Genomic DNA, 19,426 nt, shown 5'->3' with positions numbered 1-19,426 from the left:
ACTGTAAACTGCTGAAAAACACAAAAGAAGTCTAATTCAGCTCAAGTTGCAAAAACAGAGTAAGGGGAGCAGAGAGGCAGAAGGAGACAGATGCTGTGTCGACTACCCATCCATAATGCAGGAACCAGAGAGTGTACGCAATAGGGTTTTATTAGAATGACAGCCTGTCATGTCAGGGTGAGAGGTTCGGCACAGCAGGCTGGATGCTCGGTGTGTGGCCGGTAGAGGAATGTAAACATAAAAGCAGGTAAGACTGCGGGTTATTACAACTGAGGTGGCAGCATGGGATGATCGGCAGTAGAGGAAACCCTGATTTGAAGCACGTGAATGAAATGAAGAAAAAAAATGTCTCTGCTCTACGAGAACAACTTGCTGTAAATAACAATATCTTCATATAATCCCAGAATCCTTCAGAGATCCCTCCTGTCTCTGCATCACTGACATGTGAATGGTCAATCAGACAGCCCTGGGAGTTTTGATCTTTAACAAGGATTATGTGGAGAGAAGGAGAGCAGACAACAAGAGATAAAGAAAGGATGGAGATGAGTGGCTGTGTTAAACAGATGAAAGATAACAAAAGACAAAGAAGAGGAAGAGCCACCACGAGAGATTGAGAGAGGAGAAAAGTGAAAAGATAAGCCAACTGTTCTATTATTTGGGAGGAGATAATTCGCAGCAAACAGCAGTCAGCATTAAGATGATGAAATGCAATGCAAAAGCACCTTCCTGGTTGAATCAACTTGTTCATTAAATATTAATTGTGATTAGCCTGTGAGTCAGGGAGAAGAGGCTGTCCTGTCATTTCACACCCCACGTCCTCACGAGTCCTTCATGTTGGAGATAATGATCACATACATTAGTGGGCAGGGGAGGGGAGGAGCATGTGTGTGTGCGTGTGTTTGTGTGTGTGTGTGGGTGTGTTAGTGTGTGTGTGTGTGTGTGTGTGTGTTTGTGAGTGTGTCATAGCCTGTTCCAGGCCCCAGTGAGGTGGACGTCCACCCTCCTATGTCCTCTCAGAAAGGGATGCTTATAGAAAGAGCATCCTCACAAGCCAAATAACACAACACATGGTGGGCTGCTTCTATAAGAAAGGTGTTTTTTTCACCCAGGTTCATTTACCTCTTTGAGCTCTTTGGCTACATCCTTGAGGTCTCCCAGGATGGTTTCCAAATTCTCCACGATTGTCTTGATCTCCCTTTTCACTTTCACTTTGGAGACTACTACTACTCCTTCAGCCTCTGCAGCATTAGGTGACCCTGACATTCTTCAGTTTGTGGCACAGTCTATTTCGTGAAGGATCTAAAGTCAAATCCTTTGGTCGCCACGCTGCCACTTTGCCAACGCATTTTATTTTGTTATTTTAGTCCTCAGCTCCCTTCACTTGTGCTCCTCCATCACGGCCAGGACGGAGCGGAGTGTATCGACCACCAGGCATGCGCAATGGAGCGGAACGCAAAAAAATAACGCTTATGTCAAAATATGGTATCATAGTGTCTGCGAAACGGCGCCTGTCCACAGGTTTCTGCACCTCACATATTCATGTCCAACAACAACAATATCCTTCACGTCGAGAGAGCGCTGAATTCAACATTTTGTGAGAAAACGTCCAACACGAATGCGTTGAAAAATAAAGACACGAAAAAGAAGAAGAAGAAGAGAGAGTAGCACACACAGTTATCCAACCCGGTACACCGCCGGTCCTTATTGTAATGGTCCATAATCCTCAGGCATCGACCAAATATTAATACACTCCTCCTTTTTCCTCAGATATACACCTCTGGTAACGAGACAGCCAGGAAAGCCGCCAGGTAACGACACCCCAGAGGCACTTTCCTCCGAAAAACAGCCCGTCAGTTTCATCCTGTCTCCATCGCAGCCTCCTTGGAGAGTCTGAGCAGCCAACACCAACGTCCGGGCGCAGAGGATGCTCGCTGCGCGCTCTCTCTCTCTCCATCGCACGCTCTCTCTCCCACGTGCTCTCTATTGGCTGCTGCTGTCAGTGAGGTTAAAGAGGTCTCCCTGCAGTTAGAATTTTTTTTTTTTTTGTACTATATTTGTATTGTTTTTCCATCACAGAAAGACAACATACACATAGAACCGGGGTCAGCAACCTTTACTATCAAAAGAGCCATTTTAGGCACAAAAAAAATATATGTCTGGAGCCGCAAAACATTTGAGCATTGTTTATAGTCTAAGTATATAAGTCTAATGCAGTGAGGGCCAAAGTGCAAAAGTACTACGTAGTATCAGGGCCATATTGAAGGAAAAAAAACAAAGATTTCCAGAATAAAGTTATAATATTACGAGAAAAAAAGTCGTAATATTACCAGAATAAAGTCACAATTTTACAAGAAAAAAAGTCGTAATATTACGAGAATAAAGACATTACTTTACGAGAAAAAAAAAAATAACGCGTAAAATTACTACTTTATAATATTATGACTTTATTCTCATAATATTGCGACTTTTTTCTCGTGAACATTTGACTTTATTATCATAATATTACGACTTTTTTTCTCGTAAATCTATGACTTTATTCTTGTAGTATGACTTTATTCTCGACATCTCTAATTTATTTATTTTTCCTCAATGTGGTAATACTATGCTACTATGCTAATACTCCGTTGTACCGGCGTACCATAGACCTACAACAATAATAAATAAAAATGAAATTTAAACAGAAAACAGTTATTAATTTCCATGTTTATAAATCCACAGGGAGCCACTGGAGAGGGGCTGAAGAGCCACATGTGGCTCCGGAGCTGCAGGTTGCTGACCCCTGGTATAGGACAATAAAACAAAACAAAAACATGAAAGGATATAAATTGCCCTGTCTCTACAAAGTTTTCTTATTGCTATGACATATTTAATGGTTCATCCCCTCATCTTGTCGTTGACGTGTAAACATTGTCCATTTCTCCCACTTCTCTCCACATTGCTCCTCTTGTATTCTTATCCTATGGGTTAACAGTTCCATATCATATATATTTCATTCACAATTTTTCAGCCATCCATCTTGTGTATGGTTCTGCCTTACACCATCTCTTCGTAATGGTCTTCTTACAGGCCGCCAACAACACTTTCAGCAGGTATCTGTCTTCTCTTAACACAGTATTTCCAGTCATATTACCAAAATACAATACTATACTTGACTTGGGTATATCATAGCCCAGAATTTTGCTAATAACCTTATGAACATTTCCCCAAAACTGTACAACTTCAGGGCAAAGCCAAAATATATGTGAATGGTCTACATTTATGGCCCCAAATCTTCTCCAACATGGATGTGCTAAAGACAAGTATTTGTTTGTAATTTGGGGTGTTGTAAAAAATCTGATTACATTCTTCCAACAGTGTTCTCTCCATGTACGTGACAACGTTGTAGACTGTGTTCTCCAGATATGCAGACATTCATCTTCTGTAATAGTGACACTAGTTCTTTTTCCCATTTCAGCTTTACATACGATGTTGTATTTCCCCTTCTCTCCATTAGGCACTGATATAATGTAGATATTATCCTATATTTCTTTGAATTATAAACTCCAATTATGGTTCCAACTATCCCATTTTTATCTAAATTTACATTGTGCTTTATGTCTCTGTCATGAAAGTCCCTTAATTGCAAATATCTAAAGTGATCCTGGTTGTTCAATGAATAATTTTTTTCCAGCTCCTGAAAACTCATAACATTCCCATCTTTTATTACTGTACATAATGCTATTACACCAATTGGAATCCATAGTGCAGTTAGTAGTTTTATGATGTGACTGACTGATACCGAGTACCGATCCCATACCAGTGTTTAATTAATAAGATGTATGCCTCACTGTGTGGAAGTGACTGGGATCATTCTGTTATGTGTAAGGCAACAGCAGACTTGACTTAAACATTGCTTTCCTAACTTTGTAAAACAAAATGTGACCAATAAATACATAGATACAAATTTATTGAATTGTTCTTTATTATTGGGATGGTGGATTGTGCACCAGCAACTTGGTAAGAAATCTTCAGAATTAACAGGAATTACAATTCAAGTGTAAACCGTTTTAATGCAGCAAGAAATTAGTCAAAACTTAAACAGGAATTAAAATTACAGTAATGTATATAGTATATAAACATAAAATTGAGTTGAATAGATCGGCCCCATTGTCACCGATATCCGATCCAGCTATTTGAGTCAGTATCATCGAATCCAGTATCGGTATCGGTGCATTCCTAATTATAGGCCTAAATACACAACACTAGCAAGAACAAACAAAAAGGAAAGCAAGCAAACATATGGTACTACAACCATATGTATCAGACATAGTATATCAAATATAAACCTGCTTTTTCTGTCATGATAAGTCCAAATATCTGTGAAAACTGTCATATTACGGAGTTTACTAGTGGGATCTTATTTGTTCATATTCTTACAATCCTGATTATAACAAAAAGTTATTCCTCTTGGACAGTTATAACAATGGCATGGGCTACTCATGTTTCGTGTCCTGGCCTGTGATGGAAATTTTGCTATTAACGCAGAATGCAAATCATTACAACCAGGCTGTGATACACTTTATTACCACTGTTATTTTTCTTACTTGCAGTCTTTGCTACATACACTATGAACTTAAAGCAGCAGTGCCTCTGTGTCCTCCGGTGACCCTAATGGCATCTGCAAGATTTCACAGACCGGAGGAAAACAACCAATTAGAGCCGAGCTGGAGCCTTGCCGTCACTGAGCAGCTGTCAATCACTCTCAAACTCTGATCAATTGGTCTGCAAACCTCAAGCCTCAAATTGACAGCTGCCTCCGTTGAATGAACAGCCAATAGGAACGCTCTCTCTGAAATGATCTGTGATTGGCCAAAGTCTACCGTCACTGGCACAGATTTTTTAAAGCCCGAAAACAGACCCATGAGGAGGTGTAGCAGTCTAGTTATCTCTCAGAACACTTAAATTACAATATGCTGAAAGATTATTATAGAATTTTTGCCCATGGATGACAAAAACATAATGCCTACTGCAGGTTTAACCTCTGAAAAAAGGTTGAATTTGGCCATTATAGATTAATGTTTAGCACATCTAATTCAAATAAGGCTTAAGAGCCATCTTCTACAAGGGACAGGAGAGTTAGTAATTTTGAGAGGCTTACAAATACATACATTTGCAGAGATGGTGAAAAGTGCTGTAACAGGGTACAAAATCAGTCACTTACAAAATGAAAATTTACAGAATTTGTTAATGGTAAAAGTTCATAAAATACATATAATGGGATTCACACAATGAACAGGAATAAACTGATTTCTTAAGTATAAAAACATGATATCAAAGTAGACTGCATGTGACACGGTGGTGGCATCAGCCATTTTTTATGGAGCTTGGGGCAGCACCATCTCGGCTGCAGAGAGGAAGAGACTAGACAGAGTGATCAGGAAGGCCAGCTCTGTCCTGGGATGCCCCCTCGACACAGTGGATGTGGTGGGAGAGAGGAGGATGATGGCTAAGCTGTCATCCATGATGGAGAATGACTCCCACCCCATGCAGGACACCATCTCAGCACTGGAGAGCTCCTTCAGCGACAGGCTGCTTCACCCAAAGTGTGTCTGAAGGAGCGCTATTGCAGGTCCTTCCTTCCTGCAGCTGTCAGACTCCACAACCAGCACTGCTCCCAGTAGACCACTTACACACCAAAAACTGACAATAACCTGATATTTTCAGGTGGAATTTCATTCATTCTCACTGTACAATATCATTTTCCACTTGTGCGATTTTGTTAATTGTCTGTTTATTGTCAATACTGTATATACTGCTCCTATTTTTATACTTCCTTCTATTTAAATGGTTCATATTTTGTTATACTTTGTTTAGCTCTTTTTTTTTTACTGTTTTAGCTGATGCATCTTGTTTTTTGCACTATCCCCTTTGCTGTTGTACACTGCAAATTTCCCCACTGCGGGACTAATAAAGGAATATCTTATCTTGTCTTATGTGTGAAATCAACAGTGGTGAAAACAACGTCATAGAATCCTGGCTTCTGATTGGTCGCTGCTGAGACCGCCCCCTCGTGATTGCGGAAGTGGAAGTTGTCAAAGTCCACCCTGCTGTCTGTGACCTGACTGTCAGTGTTGCTCTTGTAGAAGCCACTGTGCTGTTAGTGTTCACACACAGAGAATAATAACTCACAGGGATGTCTTTGTCTTTCGATGGAAGAGTCGTGCTTGTCACCGGAGCTGGAGGAGGTAAACAGAGCTGAACGGCTGTCACTGCTGCTCACTAACTATGACTAGATAGGTTTAGTAACGTTAGCTCCCAATGCTAACCTGCTAATTGCAGACATTTAGTAAGTATGTGAAAGCTGCAAAACAGCTGGTGCACAAGTCTCTCTTTTCTTTCTGCCCAGCTGTTAAACTCAGTATCTTGCTAAGTCGTTTGCTAACGCTGGAGAAACAGCTGTAAAAGTAAACAATCTTGGACCAAAGTGTCCCAGCCTTTAACACTTGAGTTGGTAATAATTTACAACATGCACTACATTGATTTGATAGCCTTTCATCTGAGGAATACAGGGAGCAAAGTGCATGTGACGCAATGGCTCATAATCTTATGCCAGTGCAAGTGTGTGAAAGGTGAGGATTTGTGAGGATTGCAACTCGATCAGAGTCACACATCTCTGCTCCTCTATTTAAGAAACTCCACATTCTTACTATTTATGATATCAATATTTCTCAAATATGTGTTTTTATTTATATGATTATGTGAAGGGAATATTCCTGAGCAGTTCAAAACCTATTTTAAAACAAATTCTCAGGTCCATTCTTACTCAACCCATCGATCTCTAGATCTTCTTCCTCCTAAATTCCTCACTAGTCAGAGGAGGTCAATTTTCGATAAGATTTAGGGGAACCAAATAATGGAGTAGCTTTTCACATCTATCAATAAACTGTTCATCTGTCAGATGTTTCAAAAGTCGCTTAAAGGGTCATTTAATTGCTGTCTTGTAATTGCTTTTCCCCTTGTTGTCCATGTATCTGTTTTTATGTTTTATATTTTTTCCCCACTCACAATGTTGTCACAATGCCCAGAAGTCTTTATAGATATTTAAATCAATATCCTCCCCACAAACACTAACCATACACTATTTTTATATATTTACTGTATTATTATTGTTGTTATTATATATATCTTGTCCTAATTGTTTTTTATCACTATTATGTAGTCATATTATTTCTTTATATTAATCTTGTCTCTAGGTGGAGGCTTCAGATAAGCCCAGTGGGTTTTTTGCCTCTTCCTGCACTGTATATTATTCATTTATTTTTTGTTATGTTGTATAGTCTTAAATTGTGCAAAATAAACAATAAACAAAGGGCACATCATGCATCAACATCTCAGCTGTGTTTGTTGATGGGGGGGTGTTTTATTCTGTCAGAGTATGCTGAGGCATTTCACTAATCTGTCTCTCTTTCCGCAGGTCTTGGTAGGGAATATGCGCTGGCTTTTGCTGAAAGAGGCGCCTCAGTTGTAGGTAAATAAAAGGATCTTCATTTTAAGCCTCTTATACTTAATTTTTTTTAGAGCAGGTATTGTGGATATACTGTGGTTAGTGCAACCCAGGCTAGGATCCTATGTACTTGAACCCTCATAACCACTGTTGATGTTTTCTTTGCCACTGAGAGACAGTCATGTCAGTGTGTATGTTGACATTTAGCCCAGCATGATCCAGATGTTTTCCTTGAGCTTTTAGGAGCTGGACATCAGTTTCATGTTTCATTAATCAATTATCCCTTTTAGGAATCTCATCAAAACGCTAGTTTTTACCATACGTTCATATAGAACTTGCTGCTGACTACATACAGTATACAGAAAAGCTGCTGCAGTGATCTTAATTTATGTGACATGACAGCATGAGTCAAAACCTGTAGATTCTTGCACCTGCATGGCTCACTGTCAGAGTGAGCCATGCAGCCACTGTGGGTTTAGGGGTGTCCTGGTTTTGATTTTGGTAGGGATGCACCAATCCAATAAGCAGGACTGGAGTAGATACTCATCTTAAGAGGGTCGGGTATCAGCCTTGACAGATCCACAGTAAATACAATGTCATTATGAATATATGCCAGTTCCATTTATTCATTAACAGTGGGCGGCAGACTCAGTTTTCAGTGTCAAAGCAATTCCTGGTCTTGGGAGAGAAAAAGTTGAAAGGGTGCATCCTTAGATTAAAGGGATTTAGGAGATAAATTATTCCTCAAAAAGGAGGCATGCGATAAAGAAATGTGCGTTGCATTGACATTGATTCAAATGGAATAATTTTACTTTTTAGACTACACGGTTGCAGATTTTGGCATAAACATTTGCCAACATCTGCAACTGTGTAGTATTCCTAAAATAATAGCTTTCCCTGCTGCCTGGATTGAACTTGCCCTTGAACTCTGACAAGGCATCAACTTAGCTACACCCTTTTCCTAACCTAATCACTCGTGGAGAATTGCAGAGCTCACCCCATTATTGCTAATCTTTTTCTTCTTGTTGCAATAAAGTGAATGACCTTGGGGCAGACACTAAAGGAGGTGGAAAGAGTTCTGCAGCTGCTGATAAGGTGGTGGAGGAGATAAGAGCGAAGGGAGGCAAGGCCGTGGCAAACTATGGTGAGAAGTTTGGACTCTTGTCTTGCATCTTCTCTTCTCCTTTCTTCTCCCGCACATCAATTCCTCCATCTGTGTTTTGGCTCTTGTTTACCGTGTAGTATTAACCTACAGCTAGCTTATGTAATGCTTGACTCCAAAACAATATTGATTTCTGGCCGACTAGCTCACTGATGAAGGCTGTTAGCGAGTATTGAAGACAAGTGAATCCCCCCTCTCATCTTTGTGCATCTCACATACATGAGAAAAACAGATCAAAACAACATAACACTTGTGTTTCATAGGCAGTTTTGAACATGGAAGATTTGTTTGTGAATGTAATACAAAGGTTGGCTTTCCTTGTACCCATTTTATAACACGTTATTATGCCCAGCAATCAATAGTTCCTTTGAAGCCTCTCTCCCCGTCAGTTATATTATTGTTACACTATAACTCTGCACATTATTTCTAGCTATAAACCTCAATACAGCCAGGAACAATGTAGCCAAGAATCAGATCTATAACTGAAGCTAAGAAGAACAATATATGCAGTCTTCTGGAAACCCAGATATACAAAATAATTTAATTTGATTCATCAATGTAAAAAAATAAAATTCTCTGACCTTTTCTGTCGTGCATGTACAGATTCTGTAGAAGATGGAGAAAAATTGATCCAATCAGCACTGGATGCATTTGGAAGAATAGGTGAGAACTGTCTTCGTATGGAAACATTAAATTATCTTAATTAAATGATTGTGTGTAATGTTACTACTGCTATATGAACTAAATCTGTTAAAATATCTTTTTGTCCAGATATTGTTGTAAACAATGCCGGGTAAGTCATTTCACTATAATGATCACACTTTTTGCTAGGTCTAATCACATCATCTGTTTTTGGAGTGGTTATTTGATTGTAGTTACAATATTAAAGGGACTGTTTGTAAGAATCAGAAATTGCTTGTTAATAGCGACACTTGTGGCCGTTAAGTCAACGAAAGTCTGCGTCCTGTTGCTCGCGCTCTCGCTTGTGCTCGCTCTACACAGACATGAACGAGCATCGCTCAAAACAGTGAGTGCCTGTCTGTATGTCTGAAGTTCAGCTCTGGGGCGACTGAGTAATCGCCCCTAGCAGGCGGGTCTGTGTAGCAGCTTAGCCAATAGCTGATTCAAGCTCTGAACGATTGACATTAAATTTAGCTAATCAGCGTCCTCAAATCTAATCTATCACACGCGAGCGCGCATGGGACACCGACTTGCAATGATTTATACGTGTAAAAAGTTACAAACAGTCCCTTTAATGTGAGTATGGGCTGTTATAATCACGTTAAAGAGAACCTTAAGTTTTCTCACAAAGACCGAAAAGACTAAAACCCTTTCCTGCTTTTCTTTTCGAAGGATCCTTCGTGACCGTTCATTTGCCAGGACGAGTGATTTGGACTGGGGTAAGTACATTGTTTCTGATTTTTACATTCACTTCGCCCCCATTAACTCATTATTACACGGCTTTGTTGATCGATTTTGATTAGGCGTCAATCACGGCCTTCTACGATCTGTTATTTCTTTATAGCAGGCCGCTGCTATGTATTGCTATGGACACAGCTCTGATGTCAGACTCTGGAGGACCATTTTTGTGTCAAATTGTGGATTTAGTAGGTAGCCGTATAATAAATGGGATAATGTATAGCTAGCGGGTCATTGTTTATTTCACAACAATGACCGGCTCGCTGTACATTATCCCTTACCTGTGTTTGGGGTCATCTCATATCATCACAATATTCCCTTTTGTTTGACTCGCCTCATAATGAAATTGTGCCACCATGCTATAAGTAGAAGAATACATTTGTTTTAACTTGGGTCTGTTGTCTGTGTACCAAACAGTATGTCTATAAAAACAGAATGTCTGTATGTGGGAGTTTAAAAATCGACTGTAAGCTGGATCTGATCCACAATGTTGTAATGTGAAATAACAGAAGTGCATAATGTTATATGTTGTGTGTTTTACTGTGTCATTCCTCTTACACTCCATTTCAGACCTGATTCAAAGAGTTCACTTGAGAGGCTCCTTCTTGGTGTCTCGAGCCGCCTGGAACCACATGAAAACCCAAAATTTTGGCAGGTAAGGAGCCCAGCTACGAAATATTGAGGTGGATAAAAACTGCACCATCCTTCTATTACGTAGGTAGGATTTTTTTTTAGATCCAACAAAGTTACAGTATCCTCAGCAGACACACCATTGCTGGACTGTAATCAAGAGGATGTCAGCATGGCCCAAAATGCTGTTTTGTAAGACCTGATTCAGACGTCAGCTAAAGTACCAAAAACACTCAAAATGTTTTTTATGTGCCCCAATTGTAAAGTGGGCTCTTGAGGATATGCACTTGAGGCAATGAGTAATATAAAGCACGTCTGCCATCACATTATTATACTCATATTCACACTCTGACTTCAGTCACTTGATACCCCTTAATATGTCTAGCTCCACTGGTTTCATGGTGTGCTATGAAAAAATCTACATACTAATAAAAGCCCAAGACAGCAAATTTGATAGGAATATTTAAATCACCAAAGAATTACTTAATTTGGTTATGCAGCACTGCAGGTTAGTCTCTGAACGATCTGAGCACTATTTAAATTGATGACTCCACAAGAAGCGGCAAAGATGGCTGTGCAGGGCTCATCTCATTCTTCCAAGTAGTACAGCAATAAAAAAATATATCCACTAGTCTGAAGTTGTAGAGGTGAAGGTGTTTTGCCACTCATCTGAGATTCTTCACCTCTGGAGAAGCCTCTCGAATTCAGTGAAACATTCAGTGGATAATTAATACTGACTTAAAGCACCAAGTATGCAGATATGCATTGATCATGTTTTTAAGGCATAGTCAGTCACTGAAGATGGTGAAGATATTTTGACCAAACACAGGGACCTGAAACTGTGGTTTTCCTGCTATGACAAGTAAAAATGTGTGCTCTGAAAAAAGGGCTGCGTGTTTTGAATTACAATTTGCAGAAGAAGGTCACACAACCAACTTTGCTCCCATGTTACTCCAGGTAGCAGATGCCCTTCACATAAGTTCTACATGAACGGGAGAAGACAGTAGTTCATGAACATTTGAAGTGACATTTTGCAGAAAGTTTTCACTGCATTGAGCCCCAAGAACAGCCTGTTATTGAGTCGAGTAGGAAACAGTTGCACATAATGCTGTTGGTTTAGAATAAGCATGGAGCAACACATAATTATACTCTAAATAAATAAATAAATTTGCTGTTGCTCTTCTATGTAGCAACATTCTATCATATGTGTTTTTTGCAATAACACTTGATAGTCTGAAAGGTTCCCCAAGTAATTGAATCATATACTTTAGCGCATTAAAGTTATTGATTTGAGAAATTTTCTATCATTGCCAATCCCCTGGTAGTGCCATTGTATTGTATCGTGCGAATGTGCTGTGATATGGATCACTGCTTTCTTATGACCAGTGAGACAGCGTGTTTCAGATGTCTCCTACAGTTAAAGTGGCGTTTGTGCATAACCTCATTACTTTTGCATGGCTGAAGTGAACTCTCTGGATGAGATTACTAGCAAAATTGTATGTGCAAGACTGGTTGTCTGATGTGCATACATGCATTTATTTCTGCATCAGTAAAATATTCAAGTAGATTTGCTGTGTGCAGTTCTGTATCTGCAATAAAGCAGTTATGCAGTGAAGGGTGTTATGCGTGTGAATGTGCAAACATTACATGACTAGATGCCTGCATATGCATACTCCTGTGTGTTTATGCATGCATGAAAAGTGTGCACCACTTTGTGAGATTATGAGTGTGTGTGTGTGGGCTGTCTATGTCTCCCATTACTCCATAGCAATGCCTGTTACTGACTTGTTGCCTCGGGTTGTCTGTGGCCAGAATCATCATGACGGCTTCAGCCGCAGGCATCTATGGTAACTTTGGCCAGGCCAACTACAGCGCTGCCAAGCTGGGCATGCTGGGGCTGTCAAACACCTTGGCCATCGAGGGACAAAAGTACAACATCCACTGCAACACCATCGCTCCTGTTGCTGGGTCACGGCTCACAGAGACGGTCATGCCCCCAGGTAAATAGAGAGATTAAACAACATACATAATTGCATGCTATTAATTGGTCTGTTTAATGCATACTGTGGTGTTCTGCTAGGTTCACGCTCTCTCACACAAACAGCCCTTTTCTGTGGACAGGCCAAAATAGGCAAATGGATTTTAACCACAGCATCTTTTTTAGAACAGCTGCATAATGAAATGCCCATGTAATGTTGATTTATAAAATTTGAGGCAACAGCACTCCCGTTTGACATGCAAATTTGTCATCTAATATTCAAGAACTGTGGTTTTTCACTGTTCCAACGGCCATGATGAAATCCTGCACCCTGTAAGTGCTTTAAAAGTTTGAATGTGTCATGCCTTGATTTAAACAGGCAGCTCTGACCTCCTTATTTTACTGTAGGTGTTATCTGTGCTTACATATACTCACAAAAGTATGAGCAAGTATGCTAATGTAACATTTGTATTTTTCATGTTAAAAGTATGTCTGAAGACAAAAGGTAATGCAGCATTGCATACCCACAGTGAACATAATGGAATGTAGCTCATAAATGTGGAATACTCTGTGTCGCCAGTCTATGAACATTATGTCAAACACAAAACTAAAACAACAGCCTCCAAAATGACAAGCGATTTAAAAAGGCAATGATTTTTAGCACACTCTCATGAGCCCATAAAGATGGGGAATGTTTTTCTAACCCACCAAACCAGGACATCTGTAAATGTCTACACACCGCGAGCATATTGTGCATGCTCTGTGACTGCAGCTCTGTTGACAGGGGTATTAAGTGACAAATTAGAGGAATGGCTTTGCTGCCCTGCTGTGCTGGTCTACAGTAGCATCTGTCACACTGCGCTTTGCCAACTGTCACAGGATGGCCTCACCTTAGTAAATGACTTGGTTCCATATGTTGGCTTTCACTGACTCAGGCTTTTCTAAAAAACAAACAACAAAACTAATCTTGCTAAACATTGCAGAGTGCAGTGAAACAGAGTGCCTGTTCTTTTACCGCCATGTTGTGTTGATAGAAGTGTGCAGATATTTTCAACACGCATCTGGTGTCTGGTACTAAATCTTAAGCAGATTCATACAGGGAATTAAAAGCCTGTGCCACATTTGCTTAACATCATGGCAGCATGTTTAGGAATCTGTTTCATAACTTAATAAAATACCCAGACCTTTTTAGAGATCACTTTAAACTGATGTTGACCTGGACCTATACGTTCTCATTAGGGCTGTCAAAGTTAACGTGATAATAAAGCAAATTAACGCAAATTTGTTTTCACGCCACTAATTTCTTTAACGCATTAATGCAACTTACGATTTTTAAGTTGTAGCGGGCTCAAAGCTAGAGTGAAGATACTGGTGTTGTATGAAACCAGAAAACCTAAGGAATCCATTGGTATCAAGCACGTCGTCGTTACGGATCGTGAAGGTGGCTAAATAACGGTCCAAACTTTTTGGTGTGGAAAAGCTGGCATGGCCATTTTCAAACGGGTCCCTTGACCTCTGACCTCCAGATATGTGAATGAAAATGGGTTCAATGGGTACCTACGAGTCTCCCCTTTACAGACATGCCCACTTTATGATAATCACATGCAGTTTGGGGCAAGTCATAGTCAAGTCAGCACACTGACACACTGACAGCTGTTGTTGCCTGTTGAGCTGCAGTTTGCCATGTTATGATTTGAGCATATTTTTTATGCTAAATGCAGTACCTGTGAGGGTTTCTGGACAATATTTTTCTAATTTATCTTTCTTAAAATGAGCACATTAAGCAAACAGCATCCTTTTAACAATACACTAACTACCAAACAGAGACACTGACGCAGAAGCACCCCTTTGCTGTTTAGGACAATTGTATAACAGATGTGCAATAAAAAGAAGCTCTGCTGTACTGTATTTATATATGTTTTATTCTATTCAGACCTCGTGGCGTCTCTGAAGTCTGAGTATATTGCTCCCTTGGTCCTCTGGCTCTGTCACGAACAATGCGAAGAAAGTGGAGCACTGTTTGAGGTATATCTTTCTTTCTCTTCAATAAGATGAGTAAGATCTCACTCCCACTGTACTGCCTGTGGCTTTCTATCTATTTCTTCTTTTGTCATTGAGAACAGTAATGCACCATTCATTCTCCATAAATAGACAATATTTATTTTATATCTGTGTGTTTGCTCATCTGCTCATGTTTCATCTCCTTTCAGGCTGGTGCAGGCTGGATTGGTAAATGTAAGTATTGTGTGTATCTTTCCACAGGGAATGTCTGTATGCATCTATGATATTCATTAGCCCCTGGTTCACTACTACTGTGTGTGTGTGTGAGTTTCACTATGCAGCGACCTCTTTATTTGTGTGTGTCCATGTGTGTGCAGTGCGCTGGGAGCGTTCTCTGGGCCGCACTGTGAGACAGAAGAACCAAGCCATGACTCCTGAGGCTGTCAGGGACCAGTGGGACAAAATCTGTGATTTTACAAACGCCACCAGGCCCACTAGCGTAAAAGGTCAGTAATGGGCTGAATGCATGCTCACATTCACAACAGCCCCTACAAAAACACATAGTGGCGCATGCATGTACAAATTGTATATATGCACCCTTACACTTGCATGTGCACTCACACATAAATACTTGCATAAGGACCATACAGTACATTACATGTTAAGATTTTCATGTGGTCTAATGGTCTATATCAGTGGTCTCTAACCTTTTTTCCTCTGAGAGCTAATTTGACCAAATGAAAGTGGCCGTGAGCTACTCATAGCACCAAGTTGTACATCGGCAACAGCAGACATGTCTTACTTTTATGGTCCTTTAACATTTCAGCCACCACAGTCATCGCCTCTATTGTAATGCCCCCCTAGGGGAAGGGCTTTTTGTGTTTCGTTAGGATGTGCACCACTAAACGAAGCCTCTGTTTCTGCATTGGGCTTCTCCGTCAGTTTGGTAAACAGAAACTTGTATTTTAATCGTTGTTTCAGCTCCTTTACCTTCTCTGCTTGTAGACTGCTACCAGACAGAAAGATTGGATAGAAATGTAAACAGGTTTACAAAGTTAATTTGTTTTATTAAATCTATATAAGTATTCTTTGAACCTTAAACGAGCCACTTAGAAACAAGCTACTTGTTGGAGACCCCTGGTCTATATCTTTATGAGAGTGTAAACCACAAAGATGTAAGAATTCATGTAATTACTTTTGTCTTGAATGGTCATTTATTCAATGTGAACATGATAATATTTCTTAAAACCAGTAACCAAACAACACCTGCTTGCAGGCAGTCGAGACATTACTAATGTTTTCACACAGATTTGGTCCAAATCTGAGTTGGATCGTGCCCTCCCTCAAAACCCTGCTTGTTTGCTTTCACACTTGTTTGATTCATTTTTGTTTTGTGTCAGGATGATTCAGATGGCTGCATAGCTACACTGAATCTAATTGAAGATACTACTTACCAAGGACGTAACCATGCCGTTGTACAGTTTGCTCTTTAGCCTTGTGTAGGTAGGCCTTGGTAAAGTAACAATTATCTTTTCTTGTTTTAAAAAGCGATTTTAGCTTTGAGACAGATCTCTAGCTTCTTAAAATGACCTGTCTATTGCAGCTTGCTACCGCAACAAACTGTATACAAAGCGGTTCAATCCTTTTTGTGGAGTTTCAGTCGGCACCATGAAATTAACGTTAAAGGAATGCAAGATTTTAATCTTTATTATGGGGCTATTGACAACTATTTTAGTCTGACAGTGTGTGACATTGGTAGATTGTTATGATGTACAGTAAGAACAAAAAAAGAAAAGTCAGTAATTGTAAGTGGTAATATTCGGTTGGGACATGCCAAAAATGAAAGGTGTAATTATCCTGTATGGAGTGCAACAGAAGGCATAATCAACAAACCACTTTTAGAGCTCAAACACTTCATTTCAGCAAACAATTGAAGCTAAAAATGAGAAGAAAAAAAGCACATGGTCGGTGTATTAGTCATGGAGTCACACTTCATGACTGAGCTTTTGTGAGAGTGTGAACCTTCTAAAACAACATACACTTCAGCCAAGTGAGCCATTTGTACTCATCTATCAGCTCATCTGTATTTACAGAGAGTTTGGTAACATAGAGCGAGGACAAGATGGTGGTTAGAGATCATGCGAATGAGGCGGAGGAAAGAAGCAAAGGTGAACGCGATGTTGAGTATGAACAAACCTAGCGTGGTTCCCGAAAGGTCTCATGCAAACAAAGAGGGTGGCGAATGTTGATTATTATTTTCTCTCCGCCTCCTCCATCCCTCTCCACGCTCTCAGATGTACATTCGAGGAAAGGGCGGCGGTGTCAACATTAAGTGAGCGAGGGTGGCAGTCCCACGGGGCGCTAGCTGGCCTCATTAGCATGACTTTGTAGTGCCTCCTCATTTGTAGCTTATTAAAGAGACTTGTTGCTGCATCTGTTTTGTAACTGCCTGCCACTGAGTGATCGTAATTAGTGGCTGCAGTCTTCCCAGTCTCACTCTGTTTCTGTTCCTCGGTTGTCTCAGCTGTCTTCTTTTGTTTCTTTGTGTTGACTGAATCTGCATGGGTATTCATGACTTGCGTTACCTGGGTGGATATGTTTTATATTCTATTTCTAGGCAAACTAAGAACACACAGCGTGCGCTCAGTCAAACAGATCCACCGATAGCAGCACAATCTGCACACAGCAGAGGAGAAAGGCGATGAGTAGGGGGAAACACTGAAGCACATAAACACACGGCGATGCAACAAACACTGGTCGTCAAATACTGCTGCTTTGTATCATAGACGCTGCCTCGGTATCAGACGCAGAGGGGCGGGACAGCGGCGGTATTTGACGACATGGGAATGATAATGAGCTGCACACCCTGCGCGTTGTTATTGGATTGGGGTTGCACTCCCACGTGGGGCCGAAAGGCCGTTTACAGACGCCCAGAAACGTCCTGAACACAGCAAAATAATAAGAAAAGAGAAAATACAGGCAGAGGGCCGCAGGGTCTCTGTAGATACAGACACCACCACACACTCCTAGTGGGTCAGAAGTGATGATTGAGAGGGACTATTTTTATATCAGTCTATACATAGTTTTTTAGGAAAATGCTGCATATTATACCTTTTAAATATGTAAACGACTAATGTTAGAAGAGAACTGGTCATGTTTTTATTCTTAACACGCGTGGATCTCACATCCATCCATCCATTTTAAAGCTGCTCTCGGATCAGTATGTGTTAGATTGAAATTCTTATCATGTGTTAACATCTCCCTGGAAGTCTATTTAACTTTACTTCGAGCCATTTAACTTGAGATTAATAATTTTCTGGAGCTGTCAGAGCAAAAATAAAAATCCGTAAACTCATTCCTGCAAAAGTGCAGGTTTAATGATAGTTATCTGGGTCTGGGACTTTTGATGAATATGAACCGCATACATGAACAAATTGTCAGATATGAGGGACCCGACACCTTCCATCAGAGGCACCAGAAAAGACATGTTGATATAATCATCCATATTATTGATATATCAGCAAGGTCTCTTGGTGTGATTACAATTTCACAACAATTTCATCTTGACAATAAAAACTTGTAACATCCTAAAGTATGAATAAAATAAAATTGGTGCTCTTAAAAATCTAAATTTAGTTAAAATAAAAGTTTGTGTGAGTTTCCTCAGCTTTAGATGAGAGAGAAAAAAAAAGTCTAAAGGCTAATCATGGTTCCAACTATTTATCCACGCTGCCTTTATTTCAAAATGAATGCACTGTAACTTAATAAATGAATCCTCCAACCGTTGCTGAGGAATGAAGTTAAATAGAAAAAAATGAATGGGACAATTTTAGCTAACACAATGTTAGCCTGGATTAGTTAAACCACGTATGAAGAATGGTAAAGTCGGCTGATGGGTGGATTGTCAATAAGCTTGTTTACAGAGGTAAAAGCGTATATAAGTATCTCTATCTTTCTACATGATGTGGGGCATCAGAAAGTCACATTCTTAAGGTTGAATTATATTATTTTTCACCTCGTCTTACTGTTTTTCGTTGTCTTGATCTGGTGCGCTTTCACTCATCTGTCATCTCTCACCTTTGTGTAGAGTCTCTACAGTCAATTGTGAGTGTGCTGTCCCAAGTGGAGTCGGACGGAGAAGTCGGTGCGAATCCAACATCTGCTGCTGCAGCCTCGGCTTCAGGGATCAATCCTGTGAGTAGAGACGGCTATTGCTGCTTTTCTTTCTTTAACAGTAATGTACAGGGTATCTGCAGGTCTTAAATTCTTAAAAATCATTAAATTAATCATTTTTATTCATTTTACTGCTGCTTATCCAGGTCCAAGTTGCATTAATGTGATTAATTCTATCATTAGGAATTATTGTTATGCACTGCCGGGAAGTACTTAAAAAATATTGATTAATAAATAATTCTCTGCCGTATCCTCCCTACTAGTTTTCCATCATGCTTTCATACTTTGGCTGGTATGATTGTGAAACAAGTATTGGATTTCATTTAAGGGTGTTAATTTAGAATTTTCTTTCTAACCGATAGCCGACCCTCGTTAACCGACCATTAACCGTTATCCGATTAGATTAGTGCGTTGCATGCAGCGGTGCTTAGTTGTAATGCATAACAAGCCGCCCAGCTGCACCGATGAGCCGATGCACAGAAAGACTGAATCCATCATTTATCACCAGCTGCAGTGTACGCGCAAAACAGACAAGAGTCCCCAGTTCACCCGTCCAGGAGAGTTACTGTAGCAGCCACGG

General features: G+C 40.1%; 2 protein-coding genes across 3 annotated transcripts in view; one reads left to right on the top strand and one right to left on the bottom strand.

The window, feature by feature from the left end:
* The window catches only part of prr16 (proline rich 16), a 52,322-nt gene that overhangs the window by 12,008 nt on the left and 20,888 nt on the right, over nt 1–19,426 (bottom strand). The window contains exon 1 of one of the 2 annotated variants that reach the window (XM_074637396.1): nt 1,120–1,908. The exons of the other annotated variant lie outside the window; for it this stretch is intronic. Within the exon in view, the coding sequence (XP_074493497.1) occupies nt 1,120–1,263 (144 nt within the window). The 5' untranslated portion in view covers nt 1,264–1,908. Of the gene's footprint in view, nt 1–1,119; nt 1,909–19,426 lie in introns of those variants that run through there. 2 annotated transcript variants of the gene reach the window in all.
* The window catches only part of hsd17b4 (hydroxysteroid (17-beta) dehydrogenase 4), a 29,486-nt gene continuing 16,114 nt past the window's right edge, over nt 6,055–19,426 (top strand). The window contains exons 1-12 of the mRNA XM_074637394.1: nt 6,055–6,224; nt 7,454–7,507; nt 8,520–8,627; nt 9,249–9,308; nt 9,417–9,438; nt 9,999–10,045; nt 10,635–10,719; nt 12,507–12,694; nt 14,606–14,697; nt 14,883–14,907; nt 15,051–15,179; nt 18,761–18,867. Coding sequence (XP_074493495.1) covers nt 6,173–6,224; nt 7,454–7,507; nt 8,520–8,627; nt 9,249–9,308; nt 9,417–9,438; nt 9,999–10,045; nt 10,635–10,719; nt 12,507–12,694; nt 14,606–14,697; nt 14,883–14,907; nt 15,051–15,179; nt 18,761–18,867 — 969 coding nt within the window. The 5' untranslated portion in view covers nt 6,055–6,172. The remainder of the gene's footprint in view (nt 6,225–7,453; nt 7,508–8,519; nt 8,628–9,248; nt 9,309–9,416; nt 9,439–9,998; nt 10,046–10,634; nt 10,720–12,506; nt 12,695–14,605; nt 14,698–14,882; nt 14,908–15,050; nt 15,180–18,760; nt 18,868–19,426) is intronic.

This window comes from Sebastes fasciatus, chromosome 6 (assembly GCF_043250625.1).
Source record: "Sebastes fasciatus isolate fSebFas1 chromosome 6, fSebFas1.pri, whole genome shotgun sequence".
NCBI classification, from domain to species: domain Eukaryota; kingdom Metazoa; phylum Chordata; class Actinopteri; order Perciformes; family Sebastidae; genus Sebastes; species Sebastes fasciatus.
The sequence above is the reverse complement of the archived record's forward strand: the minus strand, read 5'-3'. Positions and strand labels throughout refer to the sequence as shown.